Below are 24,954 nucleotides of genomic sequence, written 5' to 3'. Positions count from 1 at the left end.
AACAACACAGCAAAATATTAAATATGGTTGATAAGAAAACAAACCAGTACACTCTGGATGTATATGTTAGTAATAGCTTTTTATTTGAACTAGTACAATAAATACTGGGAAAATTACACCAAAAAAATTGAATAATAGAAAAATGAACTCTAGCACTTTCAGCTTTGCTCTTAACATTGAAAGAAATCACAGTTCGTCACTGACTTTTAGAACAATTAGTCTCAGAAATGTGTAGTGATTTGCTTTCTAAAAGAAGACTTTCCTCTGCCATGACAGAAAGAGAAAGTCAGTAAACATGTCACTGCCAAGAAAATACTCATACATCCAAAAATTCACTCCTACACCAAATAACACTTCATTCGGGCAAGATTTAGGATAAATCATATGATTTGCACTATGAACTGAGCTTGTGTTTAATGTGGACCGAGCCACACGAATTTGCTACAACTAACATCTGAAGCATTCAAGCAGTCAATTAATTACAGAGCATTTTGGGAGAAGGTATACATCTGAGAGACACCTGAAATAAGGAATGTTGGTACTATCCTCAAAAGAGGATTAGAAACGTCAATACAAGATTAATACTCCAGTTACAGGTCTACAGTTAAGCAGCGAAGCAACATTTCAGTACGAGCCGAGATGATTCACTCTGGATTGCCAGGCATTTCACATCAGTGTCATAAAACATTTTGCTTTTAGCTAGTGCAATAGTGAGACATTTTTTTTTTTTTTTAAGTAACAAATGTTCCAAAATTAACCCCTAACTTCAACGTAAACATTAACAGGAAGTCAATTAACCAGCTCTCTTAATTGTTACTTTCATCCAGGAATGTTCTTTTCATACATATTTTCCCTTTTAAATAAACATCAATTACACAATTATTGCAGCACTATTTCAGATGTTCAGCAACAACAAGAGAACCAGCAAATATCATTCAGAAAAGAAAAACAATGCTACGGTAAACATAAGTCAAACAGGTACGCTATCAACTAGTACTGCTGAAGCATCAGTGACCACTCAAAATTGGTAAACAGCAATCTCAGCTATGTGCGCAACTATATTCCTAACGGCTAGCTAATATGTGGATTTGAATGCAGCCTTGACTTGCAGTCCGCATCATTAGGTTGGATATGCAAAGATGTATGAACATGAATACGAAGGTTTGACAGAACCTTTAGCAGACTTGTACAGTGTCAGTGATGGCATGCTAGAAAATAGTGACGTTATATTTCACAGTAACGTATGATGATTTATAGAAGAAAACGAACAGCTGATTGATTCTTAACCGATTCTTAACAGTGCAACAGTTTTGTTTTGTGTGGAATATAAACTTTTAGTGAGATGTAAGTAACTAAGATATCAAGAGAATGAGAAAGATGAGAAGGAAAAGGCTGCTGTGTGTGTGAGAGGTATGAAGAGATCACAGACATGCATGCTTTAATACGCCGAGACACAGTGTTTTGGTTTGACAGGTGAAAGCAACAGAGTAAGGGTGAAACAAAAGAAGTAAAAGATGTTTGCCGGAAGGTTCAGCCCTCTCTGGTGCTGACTCTGGGCTCAGCCAGTGAGCTGTGGATGATGCCTGAGATGGACTCCACACCCTCTCCCTCCAGGAAGGACCGGTGGTCTCCCTCGATCACATGAACGGACACCTTCCCGTCACACACCTGGAGACATAACACAATCCAATTGTTAACACTGCAGGGATGCACAACACTAAACTTAAAGTCTTACTTTTTATTACAAAAGCTTTCAGTATGCCCTAAAAGTGCTGTCCATATATTTACCTCATTCAGCTTGTAGTCAGATCCTAAACCATCACCGTACTCGCTGCTGGCCTTGGCTCTCAGCAGGGTGACGTTGCCGTGATACTTGGAAGTTGGAACGTAGCGGTCGGCAGCCTTCAGTTTGTGGTAAAATGTAGCAGCAGCAAAATGGAGCATATCTCGGCTGACATTCTTATGGCTGGATGTGATCAGATCCACAGCCTTGTTCACACGAGCCTCCAGGTCTGACAGAGGTAACAATGTCTCCAACAGCTGTGTGAAGAACCATTAGATTTAGCATTGAATTAAAGCAACTGAACGATGATGAGTTAAGTGTTGTCTTATTTGTCAGTTTAGAAAGGAACATTTGAAATAAATCAAAAATCTTTTGAAGAATAAACCACAAATTAACAGTTGTTAATGTACCTTGTTATACTCAATGCCGGTGAACTGTTGGATAAAAGCACATAGAGCTTCAGTCTCTGCCTCAGACTCTTTGCCAGGGGTCAGTTTGGCTCTGTAACTCTGTTAGAGAGAGAGAAAAAAAAAAAAAAAAAAGATTACCATGTGGCCTGGCACACCATTTTTTTCTGTTTTTGGGTTTTCTGAGCTCTTTTATAGCACCTGTGTATATGCCGCCACGTAAGAGTGCGAGCCGTCAAACAGGAAGAGGTATTCCACGGGGCATTTGGCTGCCTGCAGCTGTGAGCACATCTCAAAAGCCACACATGCACCGAACGAGTAGCCAGCAATGCGATACGGCCCCTCTGGCTGCACCTGCCTCAAGCACTCCACGTAGTAAGCAGCAAGACCCTGGATACTGTCTAGAGGCGCGGCTACAAATGGACAAAACACGAATAACAGAAAAATTATTACAGGACTGAATCTGAACAAATGAAATAAAATGAACTAAAAAATATTAAGTAATATTACTGATTAGCTTTTGCCGTTTATCAGAAATATACCACAAAGTAATAATATCTTTGATATATGTGTATATATAGTGCGTGTTATATATATATAGTGTTTACATTTTACTTAACCACTCCGAATAATAAATTCAACACTAAGATCTAGCTTTTCTCAATGTAAATATTTTAATATGTGATGGTATTGTTTTAGTTTTATCTTTTATACCAAAAGATGGGAGATAGTTTTGGTGTAAACTGCAATTTTATATTTGCTTTCAGTCTCCACTAATAGTGTGTATATATATATATATATATATATATATATATATATATATATATATATATATGTGTACCACCAAAGCATAAAGCACTCTAGACTCCAGCTTTCGGACGTTTGGTAAATGTCTTAAGTGAGTAAACTGCCTTTCACCCGTGTAACAGTGAAAAGTGATCACTGAGCTTGTGTTTGTACCTTTAGTGCACTGCAGGCCATAGCACGGCACGCTAAGCTTTCCGGTGAGAGTGCGGAAGGCGGCAATGGAGCCCTCGATGGGGTGGACGAGGAACAAAGGCCTCTCGGCACTCTGGACCTCATTCAGTGGGGCCACCGTGGGGCCATCAGGGTTCACCAGCATCCGGCTCAGATCTGACTCCAGCAGAGCTTGAGCACCAGAGCGCTTTGCAGGAGAAGCTCGGGACTCTGGGAGGAAAAGTTATTATATTGATGCATTTTGCTTCTCCAAATAATGCAACATTTCCTCCAAAACATGAAAATTCATCTCCTGAAGTTATTTTAAATCTTTTAACAACTTGCTTAATGCTTTTTTAAGATACTGTGGATAACAAATCATGTTATTCAGAAATGTAAGTGTATCAATATTGGTTGTGGTTGTACATCACTTCTCAAGATCACAAATCACATGCTCACCCTCTTTCCCTCCTGATTGGCTGGAAAGCTCCCGCAGCTTATTAATGGTTAGCTGTCTGATTTCCCTCATTGCCATGACGATGTCGTAGTCCCTCTCTAGCGTCTGCCTAACCTCAACACCCATCAGCGAATCGAGACCCAGATCAGCCAATGAGGCGTCAGCATTCAAACTGTTCACGTCGCGCACACCTGAGCAGAATAGGTTACACTGTTACTTTGAAAGCATTAGAAAAAAGTGCAACTTATCAAGCTTTGAACATTTCAGGTCAGTGCCTTTACCCAGAATATGAGCCACAGCCTCCACCAGGTCCCTCTTTCCGCTTCCTTCTCCTTTAGCAACCACTACTTTCTCTGCCAACACAAAGCTGGACATTACAGGCTTCTGCTGGCACAGAAACCTATCCAGCACCTCCAAACAGGAAGACATGCGCTGGGGCAACGTGCCACCAATCACTGCATCATTGCCACCCATAGTCTCCAAGACGACCCCCACATCTCCAATGGCGCCCCACTGTATGGCCAGGCCCGGCAGGTTGTCGTGCCTGCGCTGCTCACACACTCGCTCCATGGTTGAGTTGGCGAAGCCGTAGTTGCTCTGGCCAGCGTTACCACGGCCGCAGCTGACCGAGGAGAACACCACAAACTGCTGAAGCTGTGGGCACTTCTGCCTAGTCACGCTGTGGAAAAAGGAGACATTTATTCAAATTCATCACAGCCACAAGTGAACGGATAAAGGAAGAAGATATTTAGTCTGCATCACAGTGTCAAATCATTCCCTACTTGTCAAGATTGATGGTTCCATCATATTTGGGTCTATTGACATCAATGAACTGCTGTGGGGTCAGATTCTCCAGCATGCCATCTTGAAGGACCTACATTATGGAGAGTATTTCAGTTTTACAGTCGTCCTTACATTGGCTACAAAGGAAAGTGAACTGAAAGCAAAGATTGAATGCTACCATGGCAAGGTGGAAGATGCCACCAACTGGCCCCAAGCGGCAGGCCTCAGTGATGAGACGCTCCGTCCCTCCCATGGTGCTGACATCACTAGTGGACACGAGGACCTGGATGCCCATGGCCTGCCACTCTCGAATACGTTTGGCTTGATAACCTGTCAAGACAACAAACATGTTTTAGAGTTTTCACTTTAATTTAATTTGCTTTAGTATTTTTGTTGTGCTTTTGTTATTTATTTATTTTTAGCTTTAATTTATATTTATTTTAGTTTGAGTCATTTTAGTAACTTTGAGTCATTTTAACTTATTTAATTTTAGTTAAAGGCAAGTTTATCTAATATTTATATTTTATTCAATTTATATTATTTCAAAGCTATATTTCAATTCACAAACATGACTTTGAATAGTTCTAGCAGTTTTGTTATGTGCTTTTGTAATTTCTATTAGTTTTCGATTTTTTTAATATTTCTATTTAGCTTTATATTTCAGTATACAGTATTTTAGTACTTCAACTTAATTTATTTCAGTTAGTTGCCAGGGCAATTTTTATAAGTTTGTTTGTAATCAAATATTAATATTATATTTCAATTAATCAAAAATGACTTTTAATAACTTTAGTAATTTTGTCATACGTTTTTGTAATTTTTATTAGTTTTTGATATTTCTATTAGCTTTTTAAAAAAATTTTATTTCAGTATTAGTAATTTTAGGAAGTTTAAGTTAACAATAACAACACAGACCAACATCAACATGAAAACGGATCAAATCCTAGGGCATATTTACCGTTGCGGATGCCAGACCGTGACGTCAGCACCAGTTTACGGGCACCTCTCTCAGTGAGCCATTGGGCCAGCTCCAACCCGAAACCACCCAGGCCTCCAGTGATGATGTACGAGAGAGAGGCAGGGCAGAAGGTACGGCAGATAGCGGGGATAGAGAGAGGAGAAGCTGCAGGAACAGTGCTGCTCGTCTCCTCTGAACGTACCTGAGTGGTGAAAGGAGAGTATAAGAAATCTAACATCCAATATCTCATTTTCATGGCAGGTTCTTTAACATTAACCACCATCCTTACCTGCAGAAGGACTTTGCCGATGTGTTTGCCCTGAGCCATGTAGCGGAAGGCGTCCTCCACCTGATTCCTCTCGAAGACTGTGGTACGTAATGGCTGAACGACCCCACTAGTGATTCCCTTCTTCAACAGCTCGGATACCTCCTCCCATTCCCTGTTGCCTTCCTCGAACAAAGCGTCCAACAGAATGCCGTGGAAGGCCACGTTCTTTAGGAACAGAGCCATACCTGTACCAGGAACATCATGGGCAATTACATTTAAAACATGGAATGCATTTCAAGTGTAAAAGTATAAGAATAATAAATCTAGGATCTGGGACGCACCTAGTGGTGTGTTGTTGGAAAGGTCATATTTGCCGATCTCTAGGAAACGACCATGTCTGGCCAAACAACGCAAGCTGGCCTGCAGCTTCTCTTCAGCAAGGGAGTTTAGAACCAAATCAACTCCTGAAAACACCCATACGAACACAGTTGTTTAATACTTCAATCCACAATAATATTAGATTCAATGCTGCTGTGTAGGTATTCACCTTTGCCCTGCGTGTGGAGCAGTACATGCTGTTCAAACGAGGTGTCTCTGGAATTAGCAAAGGATTCTGCCGTAAGCTGAGGAAACCTTTCCTGCAGGTACTGCTTCTTCTCTCCAGAACCTGTGAATCAAAATTAGATCATTTTTATGTTTTTATGTTTATTTTCATTGTTTTAGTCAAAGTTCTTGGAAAATATCCTTTAAATTCAGTAAGTGGTTTGTGCGCGAAATACACACAGACATATTCAAATTCCAGTGCATCACTAGTTTTAGTGCTTGTTACAGGAAAGAGCATCTTTACAGCAGTTGTACAATTACATGTATGTGCATATATGAGATTCATTTCATATGTATAAGATGCATTTGGAGTTGGCACAAGCAAAGAGCTTCAGTTTACCAGTGTTCATTACAAATCACATCTATTTGATGTTCAGGGTTAAACTCTTCAGGAAGTAAAAGTTTGTTACTTACCCACAGTTGCAAAGACTCGACAGCGCATACTAAGTGCAATAGCAATAGCGGCCTGTCCCACCCCTCCAGAGCCTGAATGGATCAGCACACTCTCTCCAGGCCTCAGACGCCCTCGCACCACTAGGGAATAATAGGCGGTGGCATACACCACAGGAACGGAGGCAGCCTGCTCCAGCGTCCTGCACATAAACACAGCTTCACTTAGCATTGAGAGCTTTGGGAGAAAACTCCCAATTCAGATTCAAAGGTGCTGAGGGTCTCACCAGCTGGATGGAACATCCCAAAGGAAGCGCTTGTCTGCATCCACACAGGTGGCCAGGCCTTTAGCTGGCAGCAAACCCATTACACGTCGCCCACTGGGGTCTCGCCCTGAAAACTCCATTCCCAGCATGCATTGCTGCAGCGCTATGTCTCCTACATGGACAAAATGAGAAGAGTCTCTTTCCAAAGTCTTTTTAGGGTGCGCTAGCATGCAAAGATCTCACTTAGTCAAAGACAGGATTGGGTACAAACCAGGGATGGCATCTGGAGGCAGTTTGCCGGTGGCCAGCATGATGTCTCTGAAGTTGAGGGAGGAGTAGTAAACGCGGCAGAGCTGCACGTTGGGGTTGGAAGGGACAAAATGACGCAGCGGGGAAGCGATCCAGCGCAGCGATGAGAGGTCACCACGGGTCAGAACGTTCACGTACGCCTGCTCAATCAACTCCTCACTAAGTTCTAAACAGAAACACGCAGAACAGAGGATGATCACAATGTTCTCAGACTATCCAATCAAAGTGGTTCAATTTGCATGTGACAAAATGATAAAGTAAAATTAACTTATTCAATGTAATACACACAAAAGTATTATAAAATAGCAATAAATCCTCTCCATTGTACATTGGACTTGTGATATGTCACTGTAAGTCTGATTTGACTTCCTATTTCACCTTGTGTTAACAACTGGTGTCTGAAAACACCCCACAGCCCATCACGATACACGTTCATGACCAGATCCTTCTTCAGTAATGCCTTCATCCCCTTTTCGGTAGGAACAAGCGAGGGGACTGCAGCGTCCTTACTTAAATTAGAAACAAATGCACACCTATTGGGGAGGAGAAAAAGACCATGTAAATTAATACTACATATATATCTATACTAAAAAACCAGTCAATTGCATAATCTTAACAACAAAAAATATGATGATATAACTAGCATATGCTGAACACTAAGTGCACATTAAATGGACGGACCGTATACGGTTGCCTCCAGGCTCCTGTCTGAGGCAGTTCACCATTCCCACCACTCCATTATGCCCCTTTGTGGCAATGAGCCAGACTGGGATATCAGATGACTCAGCTAAAGTGCTCTAAGGAGAAAGAGGGAGACAGAAAGGGTTAGAGGCATGCATTTGGTTTTAGCATGTTGCTGGGTGTTTGGCAAGTGCTCTTTGTGGCTTTGGCAACACCACTAATGCATGAATGAAGTTGTGATGAAACAAAAGTAGCGACAGATCTTTTCTTCCACATTGTGACATACATCCCAGTGCAATGTATTGGATTTTGAGATGTGGGTATTGAACTCAAAAATCATTGCAAGCTTGCAGTCAATAATGAATAGGCAGGGTTTAACCAGACTAAACAATTAGAGGAGAATTATCACCAGAGGGAAGTCTTGTCATTTTCATCAAAAGACTGAATTATGACATTTTGATTAGACATCACAAGGTCAAAATTAAAAAGAAAGATAAGACAAAAAAAAGAAATGGCTGAATCGTTCACAATAAGTCCCATAACAAGCATTTACAAAACAGATGGGGTGAGTTTATATTTCATGCAGACTATCACACTAACCTTCAGAGTCTCCACCCATTTATAGTCAGTAGGGTCCACAAAAATAAGGATGGGCTGTTTATGAGAGGACTGTTGGTGACGGCGACAAAGGAACAGAGCGGAGCCGTAGTAGGATTTTCTCAGCATGACCACATTTAAAGAGGCCTTACGGAAAAGCTTCTCCCATTCAGTCTGAAAAAAAAACACACACACAAAAAAACAGTTTAGAATCTGAGAACACTGCAACAAGCCAGGAAAAATAAAAAATAACTTGCCATTGTTTCATTTGTTATTTAAATGTTATTCTTTAAGTACAGCATTGTTACTTGAATGTCACTTTCATTTTATGTTGTCTGATCTGACTACTTCAAGAAGAAAAAGTGCATTTTTAGGCACACACCTGAGTCAACAAACCCTCCTGGTTGCTTTGAGATGTGAGGAAAGCTACTGTCTCCCCTAGAGTGTCTCCTCTGAGTAGTGTGTGTAGCAAAACAAAACCGTCTTCTTTTGCAGCTGAAGTCAGGTTCTTGATAAGAGATGCAGGATTGGTTGTTGGTCCTACTGCACAGTTACACACAACCAGGTCAGCTCCATCCAGACCGCCTGTTGCTGGGCCCTGTAGAGGGTCCCACTGAGCAGATGAGATGCCCTGCTCCTCCAGGGAGCTCTGGTGAGCAGAAAGCTGGTCAGTGGAGACATCTGATGCGGTGTAGTCGAGACGCAACATCGGCTGGATATTGAGGAGACCAACAGCCCGAGAAAACACACGGCCATTGGCAGCTAGAGCCTGAAGGAGAAGAATAAATGTTGAGAACTTCAACCATGTCCTCCACCTCTGAATAATCTGCCCTTTATAATCCTAAATAAATGCTTCACCATACCTCCAGGACTTTGAGTTTTCCAGGAGTGCTGTTCTCGAGGGCCGTGTCCAAGCAGTGGCGTAACGCCTGGGAGTCCAGCAGGCCGTTGAGCAGAGGGTCCTGCAGCAGACAGTCTCTCTCCTTCTCCACCGTCTGTTCCAGCTCAGAGCGCAGGTTCCCGTTCAGCTCCAGTCCGCACAGCACCGAGAGCAGCCGCAACAGACCTTTTTCCGCCTCTGCTCCAATCAGCTGGCCCTCGTTCGAATCTTCTAACCCAGGGATGGAGATCTTCACTCCCTGATTGGCCAGCTTCTTCTGGAGACGCTGTATTAGACCTGTGCATACAAAACGGAAATAGTAAGCATATTGCCACTAAAAAAAGATTTAATTTTCTTAATATTATTTCTTTAAAAGAATAAAGACAATTATGATTGTAAAATATGGTTCTAGTTCTTTTTGTAAACACCATAGTGACTCGTGTCTGTGAGAGCAGTTTAATATTTTAATAAGCTTTTTCTTTTTTTAAAGCAAGTGGATATACAACTGATCAAAAGAAAGACATTTATAATGTTCCAAAACATTTTTTTTCAAATAAATGCTGATCTTTTGAACTTATATGATATCTAAAGGATCATGTGACACTAAAGACTAGAGAAATTTCTTCTGAAAATTAAGGTAATTTTAATAATATTTCACAATTTTACTTTATTTTTTATCAAATAAATGCTGCCTTGGTGAGCATAAGAGACTTTTCAAAAATATTTAAAAAACAATCTTTGCCATGCCATGTTGCATTTCTCAATGAAGTGAAAATCAGAACATGCCTTTGCAATGTCTCAGTTGGTCTCCAAGTTTCTCATTGGTTCTCAGGCAATCTGAGTCCAAATTGGGAACAAAGACAAATTCCTCCAAAGTGGGCGGAGTCTGCTGCTGTTGGCGACGGGGTGCTACGGTAGCGTGAAGTCCACAGATCTGAACTCCTCCAGCTGTTATGTTGTCCAGACAACGATTAACATGAACGTCCACAGCTGAGGAGAAGACATATTGGTCAGATAAGTTTCAAATTAGGTCAGGTTAAGTTAGACTTCTGCTAGTTGGTGTGTCTGATACCTTTCTGGTCATCTGCATACTCGTTCACCCTCTCCTCATGACGTTTTGGGTCCACACACACAGAGCGGATGCGAGTGGGCAGTCTCAAACTGCGACCAGGCAGCCCCACAACGATCATCTGCAACATGGTGTCTAAAAATGTCACCCAGTTACCCGTCCAGTGAAGTTTTCCACAGTCACCTGCGAGAAGAACCAGAATATTAAGAGTTTAGGATTGGCCAAATCATATTTTTTGATCTTCACAATGTTTTAGCCTATATTATCTCTACAATTTAAGTTTGAGGTACATTTTTAAAGGGAATTACCTGCGTTGTTAGATTCCAGTATTCCCTGGAAGGTCTTGCCATAGTCATATCCACGCAGACGCAGCTCTTTGTAGATGTCCCCGGCTTTCAAAAGCAGTTTGGGATCTTCCTTCTCTGCAGGCAGTGGTTTATTCAGCTCAGCATGGAAAGCATCAAGTCCAGTGTCTTCCAAGACACTCACTTTACCTGGAACCAGAAAGAGCATGATCATGAGTCTGAAATGCAATGTCTTGTCAACTCACAAACATCCTGTTTTACTCGAAAAGTCTGTTGCGAAAGTGGTCTCATCTTGACTACGATTTTGCAAACAGTCTGGAAACTCACCACTAACAGCCAGATTTCCATTCTCCGACACCTCAAAACAGTTAGTGGCGGGCATGAGTCGCACCTCCAGCTGGACAGACCCTGTGATGCAGTGCACACAAAAACAATCCGGTTACCTCTAAACCACATAGTCTGTTCTATATGGTCAAATTTACTGAAAAGTATATAAATAAGTTTGGGGTTGAAATAATTTGGAGAGAGACTTCTTAAAAAAATTAACCGTCATGCTCAAGGGCTGAAAAATAACAGAGATACATCGAGAAAACTCAATGGGAAGAGAAATGCTTTGATGACTACTGTGATTTAAAGTGTGGCAGCAGTGATTTTAAACAAATCTTTTGATCAATTCAATGATTCCTTTCTGTATTATTTTCGTTCTATTTTTTTTATCTTAATCCGTGTACATTTATTTTTTGGAAAATAAGGTGGAAAATATATATATTTTTAATAAGACACATTGTGAGCTATAATGGTGCAAAAGTTCACAATTATAAAATTGCATTTACAATAAAGTCCTCATTGTAAGATAAAGAGTGACAACTGTGTGAAACAGTTGCAACTATCTATTTATTTATTATTCTAAAGTGGAAACAGGCTTCAATATCAAAGATGTCCAGACTTACAGTACAAAGAAAACAAATCTTTTACCTGTCTTGGGTAGGATGGTGGCTCTATGGATAGTGACGTCTTCAAATGTAACAGGAGTGTGGTCCATGACTGTGCCTAGTGATCTCATTAGAGTCCTCCAGGCCAGAACCAGGTATCCTGTGGCTGGGTACAGCACCCGGCCATCAATACAATGACCAATCATGTAGTAATCGGGAGACTCTGGGTTCATGTCTGCACAAAAAAGAGCCAGGCATTCAAAAATAAACATGACACCACATCAAAAATGAGAAAACCAATGATTTCAACTTCACAACTACCCACCAATATTGTACACGGTGGCAGAGGTGGATCCCCCTGAGCCAGCAGGGAAGTCCTCCACCTTGGGCACGTCCCAGATCTGGGAGTGATCCCACTGAATGTGAGGGGAGATGAGGGGAGTCCCTGTCGGAACAGGGTATTCCACAGCTGGATACAAATTATTACTGTTCACGTTTATTCTGTAAGTACAAAAGAGTCACCATCAGTCATTTAGCATTTGAAATGTCACATCAAAACAGTTTGGGAATGAAGAGCATAAAAACCAACCCATTCATGTGGATCTTGCCCACATGAGAGAGGAAGAACTCCAGATTGTTGACATGACCTCTTTTCATTAGGGGGAGGATGGAGCAGGTTGGTTTTAGGCTCCGCTTCAGGATGGCCTGAAGGTGAAACAGTATGTTAATAATAGTGGATCTACATTTAAATCTTCAAGGCATGTGAATTGGGTTCAGACACTGATAAATAATTAAAATAAAAAGTAATCAAATAATTTCCTATCCCTACATATGTCAAATATTATCCTTATATTATAATCATTACGATCACAAGCTATAATCATAGCCTAACATGTTCATGTGCTTGCTTAACTACTGAATGCATGATGTTTACTAAACGCATAAATTATATTATCTTATAGCTGTATATACCAAAACTCTAACTGAATTGAACTGTTACCTGCAGCAAAGCATGAGGGGCAATTTCTACTACCACAGCATTATCTGGCACATGGTTGAGTCCCTCCTGGAAGAGCACAGGGCTGACCAAGTTATTGACGTGGTACTCTGCAGAAGAGTAGAGTGCCAGTGGGCTCTCCCAGTCCGGCTGCGGGATGGACGTGCTGATCCAGCGTGCTGAGCGAGGCCTTGGGTTCTTTATTACCTACAAAAACACACACACAGGTATTCAGTGTTTATCTATGATGAGGTTTTGAGATGTTAATGGCCACCAGAGGGCACTAGGACACTGTAATGCTTCACTAACTCACCTTCTGCAGTGCAGTCAGGAGGGCTGGAGCGATAGAGGCCATATAGTATGAGTGGAAAGCCACACCGGCACTGCGCACCTCTTTGGCAAACACACCGCTCTCTTTCAGCTGGGCAACAAACTTGCTGACAGAGTCCTGCATAACCAAACACTTACTGTTAGGTACTCGAATGCATACTGTCGTGTCATTCTATAAACACCATCAATTTTATATATATTTATTATTTTCTTGAGTGCATGTACCTGAGGGCCTGAGATGGTGACAGTGTCCTCAGCATTGTGACAAGCAGGGACGACACCCTGTGGACATTGAGCTTTGCATTCTTCCCACGTTAGGCCTAAAGGGGGAAAATGATGGGAGGGTTGGTAAAAGATACCATTGGTAATGCATATAGCATATATCCTATAGCATACATTGCTGAACAAAAGACTAGGCAAATCCCCCATGGAGGGACACTTTGGGCTTTGAGTCCAGTTAATGAAGCAAATCTTGTGGATGAATCTGCTGTCACACTAACCCACTGCAGCCATGCCCCCTGGGGGCAGGTTGGCCTCTTTAATACAGCGTCCTCTCCAGTAAGCGGCTAGAACGGCCTCGCTGTGGCTCAGGGAGCCATCGGCGTAACCACATGCTAGCTCTCCCACAGAATGGCCCACGATCCCATCAGGCTGTAGACCCATCTTCCGCAACATGTCAATCTGGGCGACCTGGAAAATTGACAGGAATGCATTCAGGTTGGAGAAAGATGGTCAGCCCTAAAATTGTGAGTGCACAATTAGCAAGTGTAGTAGGTTTGATGTCAAAAATTACCTTTTGTCTCGTAAAAATATTGTGTCTCGTAAATAAGTGACTAGTTAAAATATGCAAGTGTGCTAGTTCCACAGGAAAAATCACTTTGTTTGAGCCGTACAGGTTTAAACATGCAGGCTGAGAAAATAATAATGACAGATAGTTTGGATGAACTATCTCTTTACGAGACAGTCTTGCAGACGGAGTGACTGTTGAAATCATGACTGATTGTGCCAGTGTATTGCAATATTTGGCAGCTGGTATCAGTTACAAAGTTTACAGGGGTCATTGTGTCATTGAGAAATTCTGCTGATGTCAGTCCTGTTCCTTTAACTCTGGCACTGTACATGGTGTCTCTAGAGCTGGAGGGGACTGACCTGGATGGCTGCAAGACCAACGAATGCATGAACAGTGTCTTCAAACGTGCTCTCATCAGCATCCATGAGCAAGCGAGACACACACAGCCCAGTTTCCTTCAGAGCCACATCCGAACGCTGGATTGACTCCCGGAATTCAGGCAGCTGCATCAGGCTACGGCCCATTCCGGCCCACTGTGTGCCCATTCCTGGCAGGAGATGGAGATGCAGATACAAAGAAAGACATAACCCAGAATTAAAAATTCAGCCAATGTGATCATGTGTAGAGGCTTTCCACTATGGTGACTGACTCCCTGCCTCTGAATAATAAGCTTAAAAGGGATTCATACAGTGCCTGTCAAAAGTTTGGAAACATTATTATTATGTTTTTGAAAGAAGTCTCTTATGCTCACCAAGGCTATATTTAATTAAATCAAAAATACAGTATAAAAGCAATATTGCAAAATATTATTACAGATTAAAAAGACTGTTTTCTTTTTGAATATATTTTAAAAATGTAATATATTCCTGTGACGCAAAGCTGAATTTTCAGCATCATAACTCCTGTCTTCAGTGTCACATGATCCTTCAGAAATCATTCTAATATCGGATCAAGAAACATCTATTGTTATCATCAATGTTGAAATCAGTTGTGCAGCTATTTAGGAGCTATTTTGTTTAGGACTGACAGTATCTAATAGCACCAGCTTCCTTGTTTTTAATCAAATCATTACATTAAAAATGTTTGCAGTCTGCTTTCAATAAATGCTATTTTTGGACAGGAGAGGACGTTTTCTAAAAGTTACTGGATGCATTTTATTGTACATCAAGCTATTTTAGAGCAAAAGATCTTACTGAAAATTCTCCCCTTTTTCTCCCATTAAAACATTTACCATCATCAATATAAGACTCCTCACCTGAGCAAACGAACCAGAGGGCTCTTGGTGTGGGCTGGACCTGTTGAACCTCTTTAAGCTCTCCCTGTGCTCCTATCAGTGCATAGCCCCTGTAGGGCATGCTTGCCGTTGGAACTCCAGACACATCATTCATTAGAGACAGGTAGTTTGGGTTTTCCTTATACTGTTGGGTGTTGTTGAGGAGGGAATTGACCGCCTCCTCGGTGCGACCACAGGCCTGCAGGAGTCTGGGGATTGAAGGTTGTGTAGCTTGAGCCAGTGATTTTGAACCATGTGGACGCAGGATCACATGGACATTTGAGCCTCCAAACCCAAATGAGTTGATGCCCACGATGCCCCCACGAACAGGTATGGGCTCTGACACAACACGCAGCCGGCCATCCGTCAGAGCAGGAATGTCAGGGTTTGGATCATGGAAATGGATGTTGGGAGCCCAGACGCCATGTTCCAGAGACAAAACCACCTGAATACATGCAATATGAGAGTTACTTGATTTACTTCACATTTGGGATTCAGCTTCCAGGTTTTTTCAAAAAAAGATGACATACGTCTAATCAGGGAGACTCTTTGAAAGACAGTTTATCTACCTTGGCAAGAGCTGCCAATCCAGAAGCAGGCTCTGGGTGTCCCATGTTGGATTTGGTTGAGCCAATCAGAAGCGGATCCCTCGGTGACTGACAGAATACACTCACAATGCCATTCACTTCCTGAGGATCCCCAACCTGTGAAAGACAAGAATTATTTTTATTATCCACTAAACAACAAGATGAAATGACTATTGGTCCATGACTGGATTTACATACAGAGGCAGAAGAAAATTAATGTCACAGTTCCAATAACAATAGCTAGGACACTAAAGAGACCTTTCTACCGACTTTGAAAAAAACCCAGAAGAAAGATGCCCAGGGTTCCAAATCACCTGTGTGAATATGCCATAATCCTTCTGCAGGAGACATAAGGACTGCAGATGTGGCAAGAGCAATTAACTGTAATGTCCGTAACGAAAGATGCCTAAGACAATGCTACAGGGAGACAGGAAGGACAGCTGATCGTCCTTGCAGTGCCAAACCACGTCAAACATATGTCCCGTCAGATGTGTTCGAGAACTCACAGGTGCCTTGGTGGAGGTGAGTGGAGTAACATCTCACAACAAATACTGACAAATCTTTCTGAGTCCATAAAGATGAGATGCACTTATTCCAAATGTCTGTGAATTCCTTTTTTTTTATATATATAAATCTGAACTTACTCACTGAATCATATTTACCAATTCCTTTTCCAATAATCAAGCCACCCCTATTATTAATTAATGTGCAAATCTCCTCAAAACATTAATGTGTGTTTTGTGTGTAATTTCACGTTTTACTGACCTTAGTACCAGTACCGTGGGCCTCGACGTACTCCACCTGCTCAGGTAATATGTTGGCCTCCTCATAAAGGGAACGGACCAGGCGCCGCTGCATTTCACCTGATGGGAATGTCACACCTGGGGAAAGAGAAAACACACCACATTCCAGAATATAAGCAGATGCAAGTATCAGTCACGATGACATATGCCTTTCTGAAATGCACATGTGAGCTATGGCACAGACTCTTCTGTCCTCCATTTACTGTAGCAGCACATGACAACAGGATATAGAGGGGACTGATATCAGTTTCTACAAGATGTATGCCAGAGATTTCAAACAGCCTCAGCTCTCACGCTCAGCAGAGTGTCATGTTTAAAAACACTGGGGTGTAAAGTGTGGCAAGAGGCACTAGGGGAAAAGCCAGCATCTAGGACACTTATAGTGCCAGCATTGACAGTAATGCCAGGCTTCAGTGAGCCTAAGGCAAGCAAGTATTAACCAAGCTGATTTCACTCATGCTCTGGGAATTTGAGGCAAATATGACGTCTGTGGGAAAGAAGGATGGGTTTACCTTGCTCTTTGTAGCCGTCTGTGTTATTGCCAGCATTGAGAACTGTGGCGTAGATTCTCTTAGCCATTGACTTCTTGGTCAAGAGTACTGCGACAGCAGCCTCTGAGCGACAATAGCCATTTCCTAGAGGGTGAAATAAAATTAGAATTATTATCATAAAGCCTCCATTCATTAACAATAGTGCAAATCAGAAATGTAGTCACAAAGGGGCTCCGTTCAGAATAGCATACCACAACACAAACTATTTATGCAGTATATAGTAAGTCTACTTTGTGCAATATGCAAATTTTCTATGGAATACTACTTTTACCAAAATGTGAAGTATTCAACAAAACACACTGCACTGAGTACTATATGCCAAAATGCAATGCACTCGATTTGACTTTTGACCTCCCATATGACAAATGAACAAGAAAAAATATCAGCTGCTACTTTTAACATCTTTCTTAATATTTTATTAGACTGCAAGAGTAGAGACCCATTTACACAAAACTGTATTAAAAACAATAACTAGACAGCATTTGCTAAATAAAACATGCAATCAGATTAGTTAATGTGACGACAATATAGCATACTACTGCTTTAAACCTTTATTTTTGCATAATGCATGCTGCTTCACACACTATTTAGTATGTAGTATTCAGTATGCAACACCAAACACTTAGAAGGCTTAGAGTGACATTTAACAAGTTATGCAATGATTGATAAACCAGATTCCTTTTATACCTTTCTGAGAAAACTGTAGACGTTACAGAGATGCACGCAATCTCACCTGAGGCATCAAATGACTTGCAGGATCCTTCAGGACTGAGCATGCCCAGTTTCATGAACTGCACTGAGGTGTTGGGCTTGAGCAGCAGGTTAACTCCACCCACAAGTGCTGCATCACATTGTCCATGGCGAATAGCATTGAAACCATTTTCCAGGGCCAGCAGACTAGAGGAACATGCGGTGTCAATGGCTGTGCTGGGACCTGAATGTGCGTTGTACATCAAACACAACAGTTAATGGTTGATCATATAAAGGATTCTCGCACAAAGTGATTTAAGGAATCCATCTCAACTGGTTGCCTCATTTTAATATGACTGTATGAATCAAGTTATACCAGTGAAAGACATGACTGTGTAATGAGTCAATTATTCAAATCACCTCACACGACACATCACACCATACAAAAAGAATGACGATACAGTCATTCAAAACAAAGATTCGGACGACCCAATTCTGTCCTACAAGGTGACCTAGTAATTAAACTTGTAATGTTTGCATACCATTGAAGTCAAAGAAGTAAGACAAGCGGTTGGCAAACATGGCTCGCTGGCATCCCGTCATGCTGTATCCCAGCAGCTCTTCTGGGTCTTTACTGAAGGCCTCTCCTGCCTCTGAGCCACTCACTCCAATGTAGACGCCAGTCTTGCTGCCACGCATGGACACCGGGTTTATGCCTAAAAGGAAGAATCAACTTGTTCTATATCTGCAGCAAATCATCCAGTAAAAATACTGGATTTCAAAAACTTGACTTGTCATCACTTGTTTAGCACTAAGAAATAAATGTTCATTCTCTTTAAATACTTTAAGTTAATACTCTTACTATATATACACACACACACACACCATATATACTAATAAACATAAAAATAAACATACGTTATGTTCAAAAAGTTTGGGGGAATTATTTTATGTTTTTCAAAGAAGTCTCTTATGATCATCAAGGATGCATTTAACAAACGGTAAAAACAGTAATAATGTGAAATATTATTACAATTATAACTTTTATATTTTAAAATTGTATTCCTGTGTTAGCAAAGCTGAACTTTCAGCATCATTACTCCAGTCTTCAGATGTCACAGGATCCTTCAGAAATCATTCTAATATGCTGATTTGGTGCTCAAGAATTATTTTCAAAATTATTATAAAAATTTTGCGGTAAAATTTTGCAAGTATTTCTGCGGGAACCGTGGTACTTTTTTTTAGGATTTTTTGATGAACAGCATTTATTTAATGTAGAAATCTTTCTATTTCATTATAATCATTATAAACATCTTTACTGTCACTACCACTTCAGTGCATCCTTGCTGGATAAAAGTATTCATTTCTTTCAAAATAAAAAAACAATTACTGACCACAAACTTCTGATAAAACATCATATGGGTAGCTAAAGCATAATAAATACATTAAGTTTTTTAATCAGCATCATAAAAATGCTAAAACAAAATAATTAGCAAAGTGCTACAAAATAAGATTTACTTTTATCCTTTAAATGCAAGCTATACACTTTGCAATGTCATGTCATGAGCCACCACAAAATACCTCATATTAACACCTATTATAAAAGAGAGCAGCTGATACTAACCTCCATCGACGATGGCCTCGTACGATATCTCTAGCAAAAGCCTCAGCTGTGGGTCCATGGTGTGGGCCTGTTTGGGATGCACACCAAAGAAGGCTGCATCAAATCTGTCGATTTCTTTTAGTTTTCCATTTCTTCTGGGAAGGCCATACAGACCTAGAATAAAAAAAAAGGAATCAAAAGTGCTCTCTACTCATCGCGCTAAGCTTGCTTGTGCTTTAGCACATGAATGAGAGTATTAGCTTGGTGCCAACAGAGAGAAGAGAGACGGGCCTTTCATAACACCCAAAGCCAGACGGACAAGGAAAAGCACAGAACAGCAGCCAGGTAGGCAAGGCGACCATCAGGATGGCCTTCGGAAAAGCAAACCGTTTCTAAAAGCTATCAAAAACGATATAAAATTATTTGAACTGAATATTGTTAGCATACCTGGTTTCCACCGCCTGTCGTCTTCTGTGACCATGTCCACTCCATTGAAAAGGTTCTGCCAAAATTCTTCCAAATTGTTAGACTCAGGAAGGCGACCTGAAATTCCAGCTACAACGATATCCTCCATTTCTGACTAGATTTTCTTTGATTCTGATAGTATAAAGACAAAGAAAAAGAAAGAAGGGGTCAGTCAATGAACAGAAAAATGGTGGAATTCTGTCAGCTTGATCTACATTGGCATTATCAAGAACTGTGTGAATGTGTCATTCATTTTAAATCAGCGGTCTGTGTGTTGGGGTCACCAAGTTGGTGCAAAATTGGGTATAGGCGGGGGAGTGTGCTTGGGGGGGCGTGGCCTGAAAAGCTGGACACTTTTGTTCCCCATTTCAGGGTCACAGCACTCAAAGAAACAGCATGGATGGGATTCCTGTTCATTCAATGCAATCAAGAAGCGGTGACAAACACAGTGTCCCTCTGTTCCACTTTCCTCAAACCACAAAGGAGGGTTCATTTTAATTTGGAGGACCACAGAAACGGCATTAAATATGCCAACACAGTATGCCCTCTGATATATTTTACTATCTTTATAAGCAAACACAACAATAATTTTTTTTTTAGAAAATCAACTTGAACAAGTTCATTTCATCTATACAGAAGCTACAGAAGAAGAATTCTAGAAATATTATGCAGATATATAGTCGTAATGTATTTTTCTGTAATAAGGGATGATGTGAAAAATAAGATAGAAAGTAGCATGAAACAGCTAGTTTATAACAAGCTTCCACAGCATGTGCCCATATTAGTGTGTATATATATATATATATATATATATATATATATATATATATTAGTATATAGTGCCCAATAAGTAGGTCAGATCATTTTGCAGAAATTATGCATCATAAATTAATACACTTATTTACGATTGTCCAAATAAAAGACAATCATAGTAGAAGCCTAACACTTGTGAGCATCTTTTTATTGTTTGTTTCCACACTGGAGAAATTTTAAACAAATTCTGGTTCTTGTTGATTCGTGAACAAAAATATATGATTCACTCATGAAACAGACATCGCTACTTTTCTAGAGCAGGATTTTCAGAGAATAATGACTTTAATTTCAGGCCATTTCTCACACAAAGGTATCGTATAAATATAGTGCTTGTCATATTGTCTACTTTTATAATCATTTTATAATTATTTATAATATTTTATGATTAAACTGTAGTAAATGACATCAAGGCCCTTTAAAATTTCCTGAAAGCGTAACAAGCAATAGAGAGTGGTTTAAGCCATATATTTGGGTGTATATGAAAATCACATCACTTGTTATTTAGGAAAGTGATATTCATTAGAAAAAGAATAGTTTACAATTACATAAACAGAATTAGCAAATGTGGACAGGTAAGTCTGAGAGGAGGAATTAGTGCTCTTTGTTGCCATAGTGACAACCGGAAGGAGTCTTTGCCGGGCAGGTGGTCACATGCAACAGCTTGTCTGTAAACGTGCATGTGTGTGAGTCATTTAAAGCCAATTTAATGCAATAGTACAATATATACATGTTAAAAAACCAACGAATTGAACAAAGCGTATCAAAGCTATAGATAAAACAGCAACACAAAACAGCTATATTGATTTTGGTGTCAACCAAACCACACTAAACTGGTTAGGTGTATTCCAGTAGTACTATGAACACGAACATTTAACCACAATACAACAACATTATGCATGGCAGAACGCAGACTGAGAAAATAAACAGATTTCTGAACTGTAATCTACCTGACCCAGATCCGAAACAGCCGTTGAGTTGTGATGTAGCTGACCACTTGCCTAACTACAGCTCCGATTAACAACCTCCCATGGTGCTTGTGTGCCATCAGCTGATGACAGTATTACAGTCTTACAGTCCTTAAAGGGATAGTTCACCCAAAAATGAAAATTCTGTCATTAATTACTCACCCTCATGTCGTTGCAAACCCGTAAGACTTTTATTCATCTTCAAACACAAACAAAGATCTTTTTGTTGAAATCTGAGAGATTTCGGGCCCTCCACTGGCAACTACCACTTTGACACTTCAAAAAGTTCATAAAGAGATCGTAAAACTAATCCATATGAATTGAGCGGTTTAGTCCAAATTCTCTGAAGAAACTCGATCGCTTTATATGATAAACAGATTTAATTTGGGCTTTTATTCACAAATAAACATTGATGAGCGATATAAACAGAAGCTCAACCGAACCTACTTGACGGGCAAGAACAAACTTCATTGGTTCTTGCTGAAGCTCAAACGTGCTGCGTAACACGAGAATGAACCTCATTGGTTCTTGCTGAAGCTTGTGCTGCGTTACACGAGAATAAACCTAATTGGTTCTCGCAAATCAAGCGAACATGCTTGAGCTTCCGTTTACCACAACTAATGTGTGAGATGATTGTTTAAATGTTAATAAAAGCCTAAATTCAATATACAAAATTCCTAAATATATATGAAAATTATAACTTGAAAATATTTTTCTATACAAAAGGGGGGCCTGGCAGAAAAGGTTTGGGAACCACTAGGACCAAGTGATATACGAATATAAAACATAAATAAATGCAATGAACTTGCTAAAATTCTCTGAAAAATCTTGATAAGCTGATATCATCTGATAATATTTATCTACTGACAAGTCCTGCGATAAAAACTAGACTACATAGATCCAAGCATCTCCAAATCTAACCGTCCTCACTGACAAACACTGGTTACATGCCAAACCTTGTCAAGGAGGTTTCAAAGAGTGATAAATTCCGCACTAGCTCTACAGTAACCGCACTGATACTTTTCCACATCTCAGCATATTACACTACTGTGGGGTCTAATAGCTCTTTTTTGTTCATAAATAGTAAGATTCATGGCATAATGATCTTACTATTAGGCAAAGATGAATCGTGGTGTCATCCTATGTTAATGCTGCCTCCAGCTAAAAGCTTACTCACTTTAAGTCAAGAGTGTGCTGGTCATAGATATTCACACGTGTGTAATATCCTTAGGTTGAGATTAGTAATGGGAAGTTCGACACATTTACACGAATCGATTCTTTCGAACAGGTTATGTGTTGTTCTTACTTCAATGAACAAGTCGAAAAAAGGCAAAATCTGCACTTACTTTACGTCATGACGTAATTACGTCATCGCGCGATCCCTATGCAGTGTATGCACTGCATTAAAAACTAAAATTAATTTACATATCTTGAATAAAAAATGTTTGCGTGTTTTAATAAAATGCTATATGCATAAAACATTACCAGTTAATCTGTAACATTTCCTGCTTGTCGGTTATTAAAATACATTTCATCCTCTATTCACTCTTAATTCTCTGTTCAATGATTCGGTGATTCAGCTGTTTCGTGATTCACTGAAAAGAACCGACACAAAAGAACCAATCATTTGGTTTCTTTCGTATCATTTTTTTTTCCATGGTGTAACAGAAAAGTCTTGAATTCTAACATGTCTGAAATCTGCACATCTTGTTAAACTACAGATCTAGATTTGACACGATTAATAATAAATGCTCGCTTACCTGGATGTGTGTACAGATTACCGCTGTTTCCCGCAGATCCTTTGGGATAGAGTCGACTTCTATAACTTACTCCTCTTAATTGTTGTCGGCTCCCAGTACAGAATGGAGAGATTCGTGATTCCCCCTTTGGCCAAGCCCTAAAAATTACTCTCGCTCTTCTGAGTCCCTGTGTCTGTTTCATTTAAATGTCTGACATCCTCGATGGCCACGCCACATGGGCTGACAGTTTGGCTCTGCGGTGCAGTCCAATGAGAGAGGAGGCTGGGCTGCAGACGCAGCCAGTGATGGGCTGATTTCAGAGAAAAAACGCGTCTGAAAAGCCTGGGTTACTAAAGTTCATCACGGCATGATCACATGCACTGCTGCAGCACAAATTTCTGCTTTACGGGATCGAGTAAGTTCAAGTTCAAGGCGACACGGGGGTCGTGCGTCTGCGATTTGCAAACAATCTGAAATCGGGTAAATTTAGCATGCAACACTGGATTGGTATTGAAACATAGCATGGATGTTGGTCTGTCCTAGTTGTTCATTACTTAGTATGGATTACTTATTTTAACATTAGAAATGGCATTGAGTAGCCTTTTAACATTATTGGATTCAGTTATAGAAAGAGGTAATGTACGTAGCTAAATATTTTGTGATTTGGGAGCAACATCATCTAAAATGTGTTCTACGGTGTGTGAATGGATTTCAAAGATGTATGAGAGAAATTTTTTAGAAATATATTTTTAAAAAACATCTCGTTTCCTACAAGTAGTTTTCAAATATTTTGTCATGAATCGAAGTTTTCTAATGTTTCTTAATAAATTTGTGAATTATTCATGAAGTACTTTTCTTAAAGTGTCTGTTTTGTTTCTACACTGACTACATTGGCTTTGATTTGATGGACAAAAATTTTTCAAGATGAATTAATATTTCAAGTAACACAATTACTTAACTTTTTTTCTTTGAGAGATAATAAAACATGCCAATCTACTTATTATTTCAACATTTTTTAAAGAATTTCAACCCTTCTACACTGTCTGAACATATTACCTCATACAGTATGTTCATACTAGAAGAGTATTCAAGCTTTAAAATTTATTTTTGCATGAGGAGTCATTTTGCTGCTACATTTAGTTTTTTATGCCTAAGGATTCAGCTTAAATAGAGCAGTCGTATTCAAATATGCACATTATAATTCATTCTGAAAAAAAAAAAAAAAAAAATTCTGGGAAAAAAAATTCTGCGTACATTGTTAATGTTAATGTCTAATATATCTTAACTTTTGGTGAGATGCAGAGGTAACGACATGATGGCAGCGTTGTCTAATGGTGGCGCTGTTGAGCTCTTGAGACACGTGAGAGACACGGGGCATAACATTTTGACGGTTGCCAGTAAAAAGAAATTCACCAATCAGTGAGCGAAGGTGTGTAGAACGAGCCAATCAGAATGAATGCAAGGGTGTTGCTAGGAGATAGGGTGATGTCAGGACAATACGATGGGAGGAGTGGAATCCTACACCTGCTGCGGATGTGATGTCATTATGAGGGGCAGGACAGGGGCTACTGAAAGTTAACAAAAACACACATTACACTGAATGTGAAGTGTCATTGTATAAATCAAATTATAAAAATACCACTAAAATACCAATGCTATTCTGAGTCCTATCTGACAACATAATTGTTCTAAAGGGGGGATTA

The 24,954-nt window shown here is 40.1% G+C and overlaps 1 protein-coding gene across 1 annotated transcript; it reads right to left on the bottom strand.

Annotated features, from left to right (window-relative positions):
- Positions 1 to 60: 60 nt before the first annotated feature.
- fasn (fatty acid synthase) lies at positions 61 to 23,510 on the bottom strand. Its single transcript, XM_079851765.1, has 42 exons — positions 23,273 to 23,510; positions 19,717 to 19,866; positions 19,291 to 19,443; positions 18,209 to 18,382; positions 17,710 to 17,910; positions 16,938 to 17,060; positions 16,388 to 16,503; positions 15,605 to 15,739; positions 15,018 to 15,480; positions 14,122 to 14,309; positions 13,473 to 13,662; positions 13,198 to 13,292; positions 12,956 to 13,090; positions 12,646 to 12,849; positions 12,235 to 12,350; positions 11,971 to 12,146; positions 11,689 to 11,880; positions 11,041 to 11,121; positions 10,717 to 10,902; positions 10,412 to 10,591; positions 10,126 to 10,329; positions 9,323 to 9,636; positions 8,842 to 9,228; positions 8,463 to 8,633; positions 7,863 to 7,978; positions 7,560 to 7,714; positions 7,144 to 7,347; positions 6,894 to 7,044; positions 6,631 to 6,809; positions 6,161 to 6,280; positions 5,955 to 6,077; positions 5,635 to 5,858; positions 5,346 to 5,547; positions 4,566 to 4,717; positions 4,387 to 4,478; positions 3,886 to 4,283; positions 3,607 to 3,795; positions 3,151 to 3,378; positions 2,392 to 2,603; positions 2,194 to 2,292; positions 1,789 to 2,040; positions 61 to 1,668 (listed from the first exon to the last, which is right to left on the bottom strand). Exons 2-42 carry the CDS (start codon positions 19,841 to 19,843, stop codon positions 1,531 to 1,533), a joined length of 7,545 nt encoding a protein of 2,514 aa, XP_079707891.1. The 5' UTR covers positions 19,844 to 19,866; positions 23,273 to 23,510; the 3' UTR covers positions 61 to 1,530.
- Positions 23,511 to 24,954: the final 1,444 nt, after the last annotated feature.

Source organism: Squalius cephalus (assembly GCF_949319135.1).
Source record: "Squalius cephalus genome assembly, chromosome: 19".
NCBI classification, from domain to species: Eukaryota; Metazoa; Chordata; class Actinopteri; order Cypriniformes; family Leuciscidae; genus Squalius; species Squalius cephalus.
This window is presented reverse-complemented; position numbering and strand designations above follow the sequence as displayed.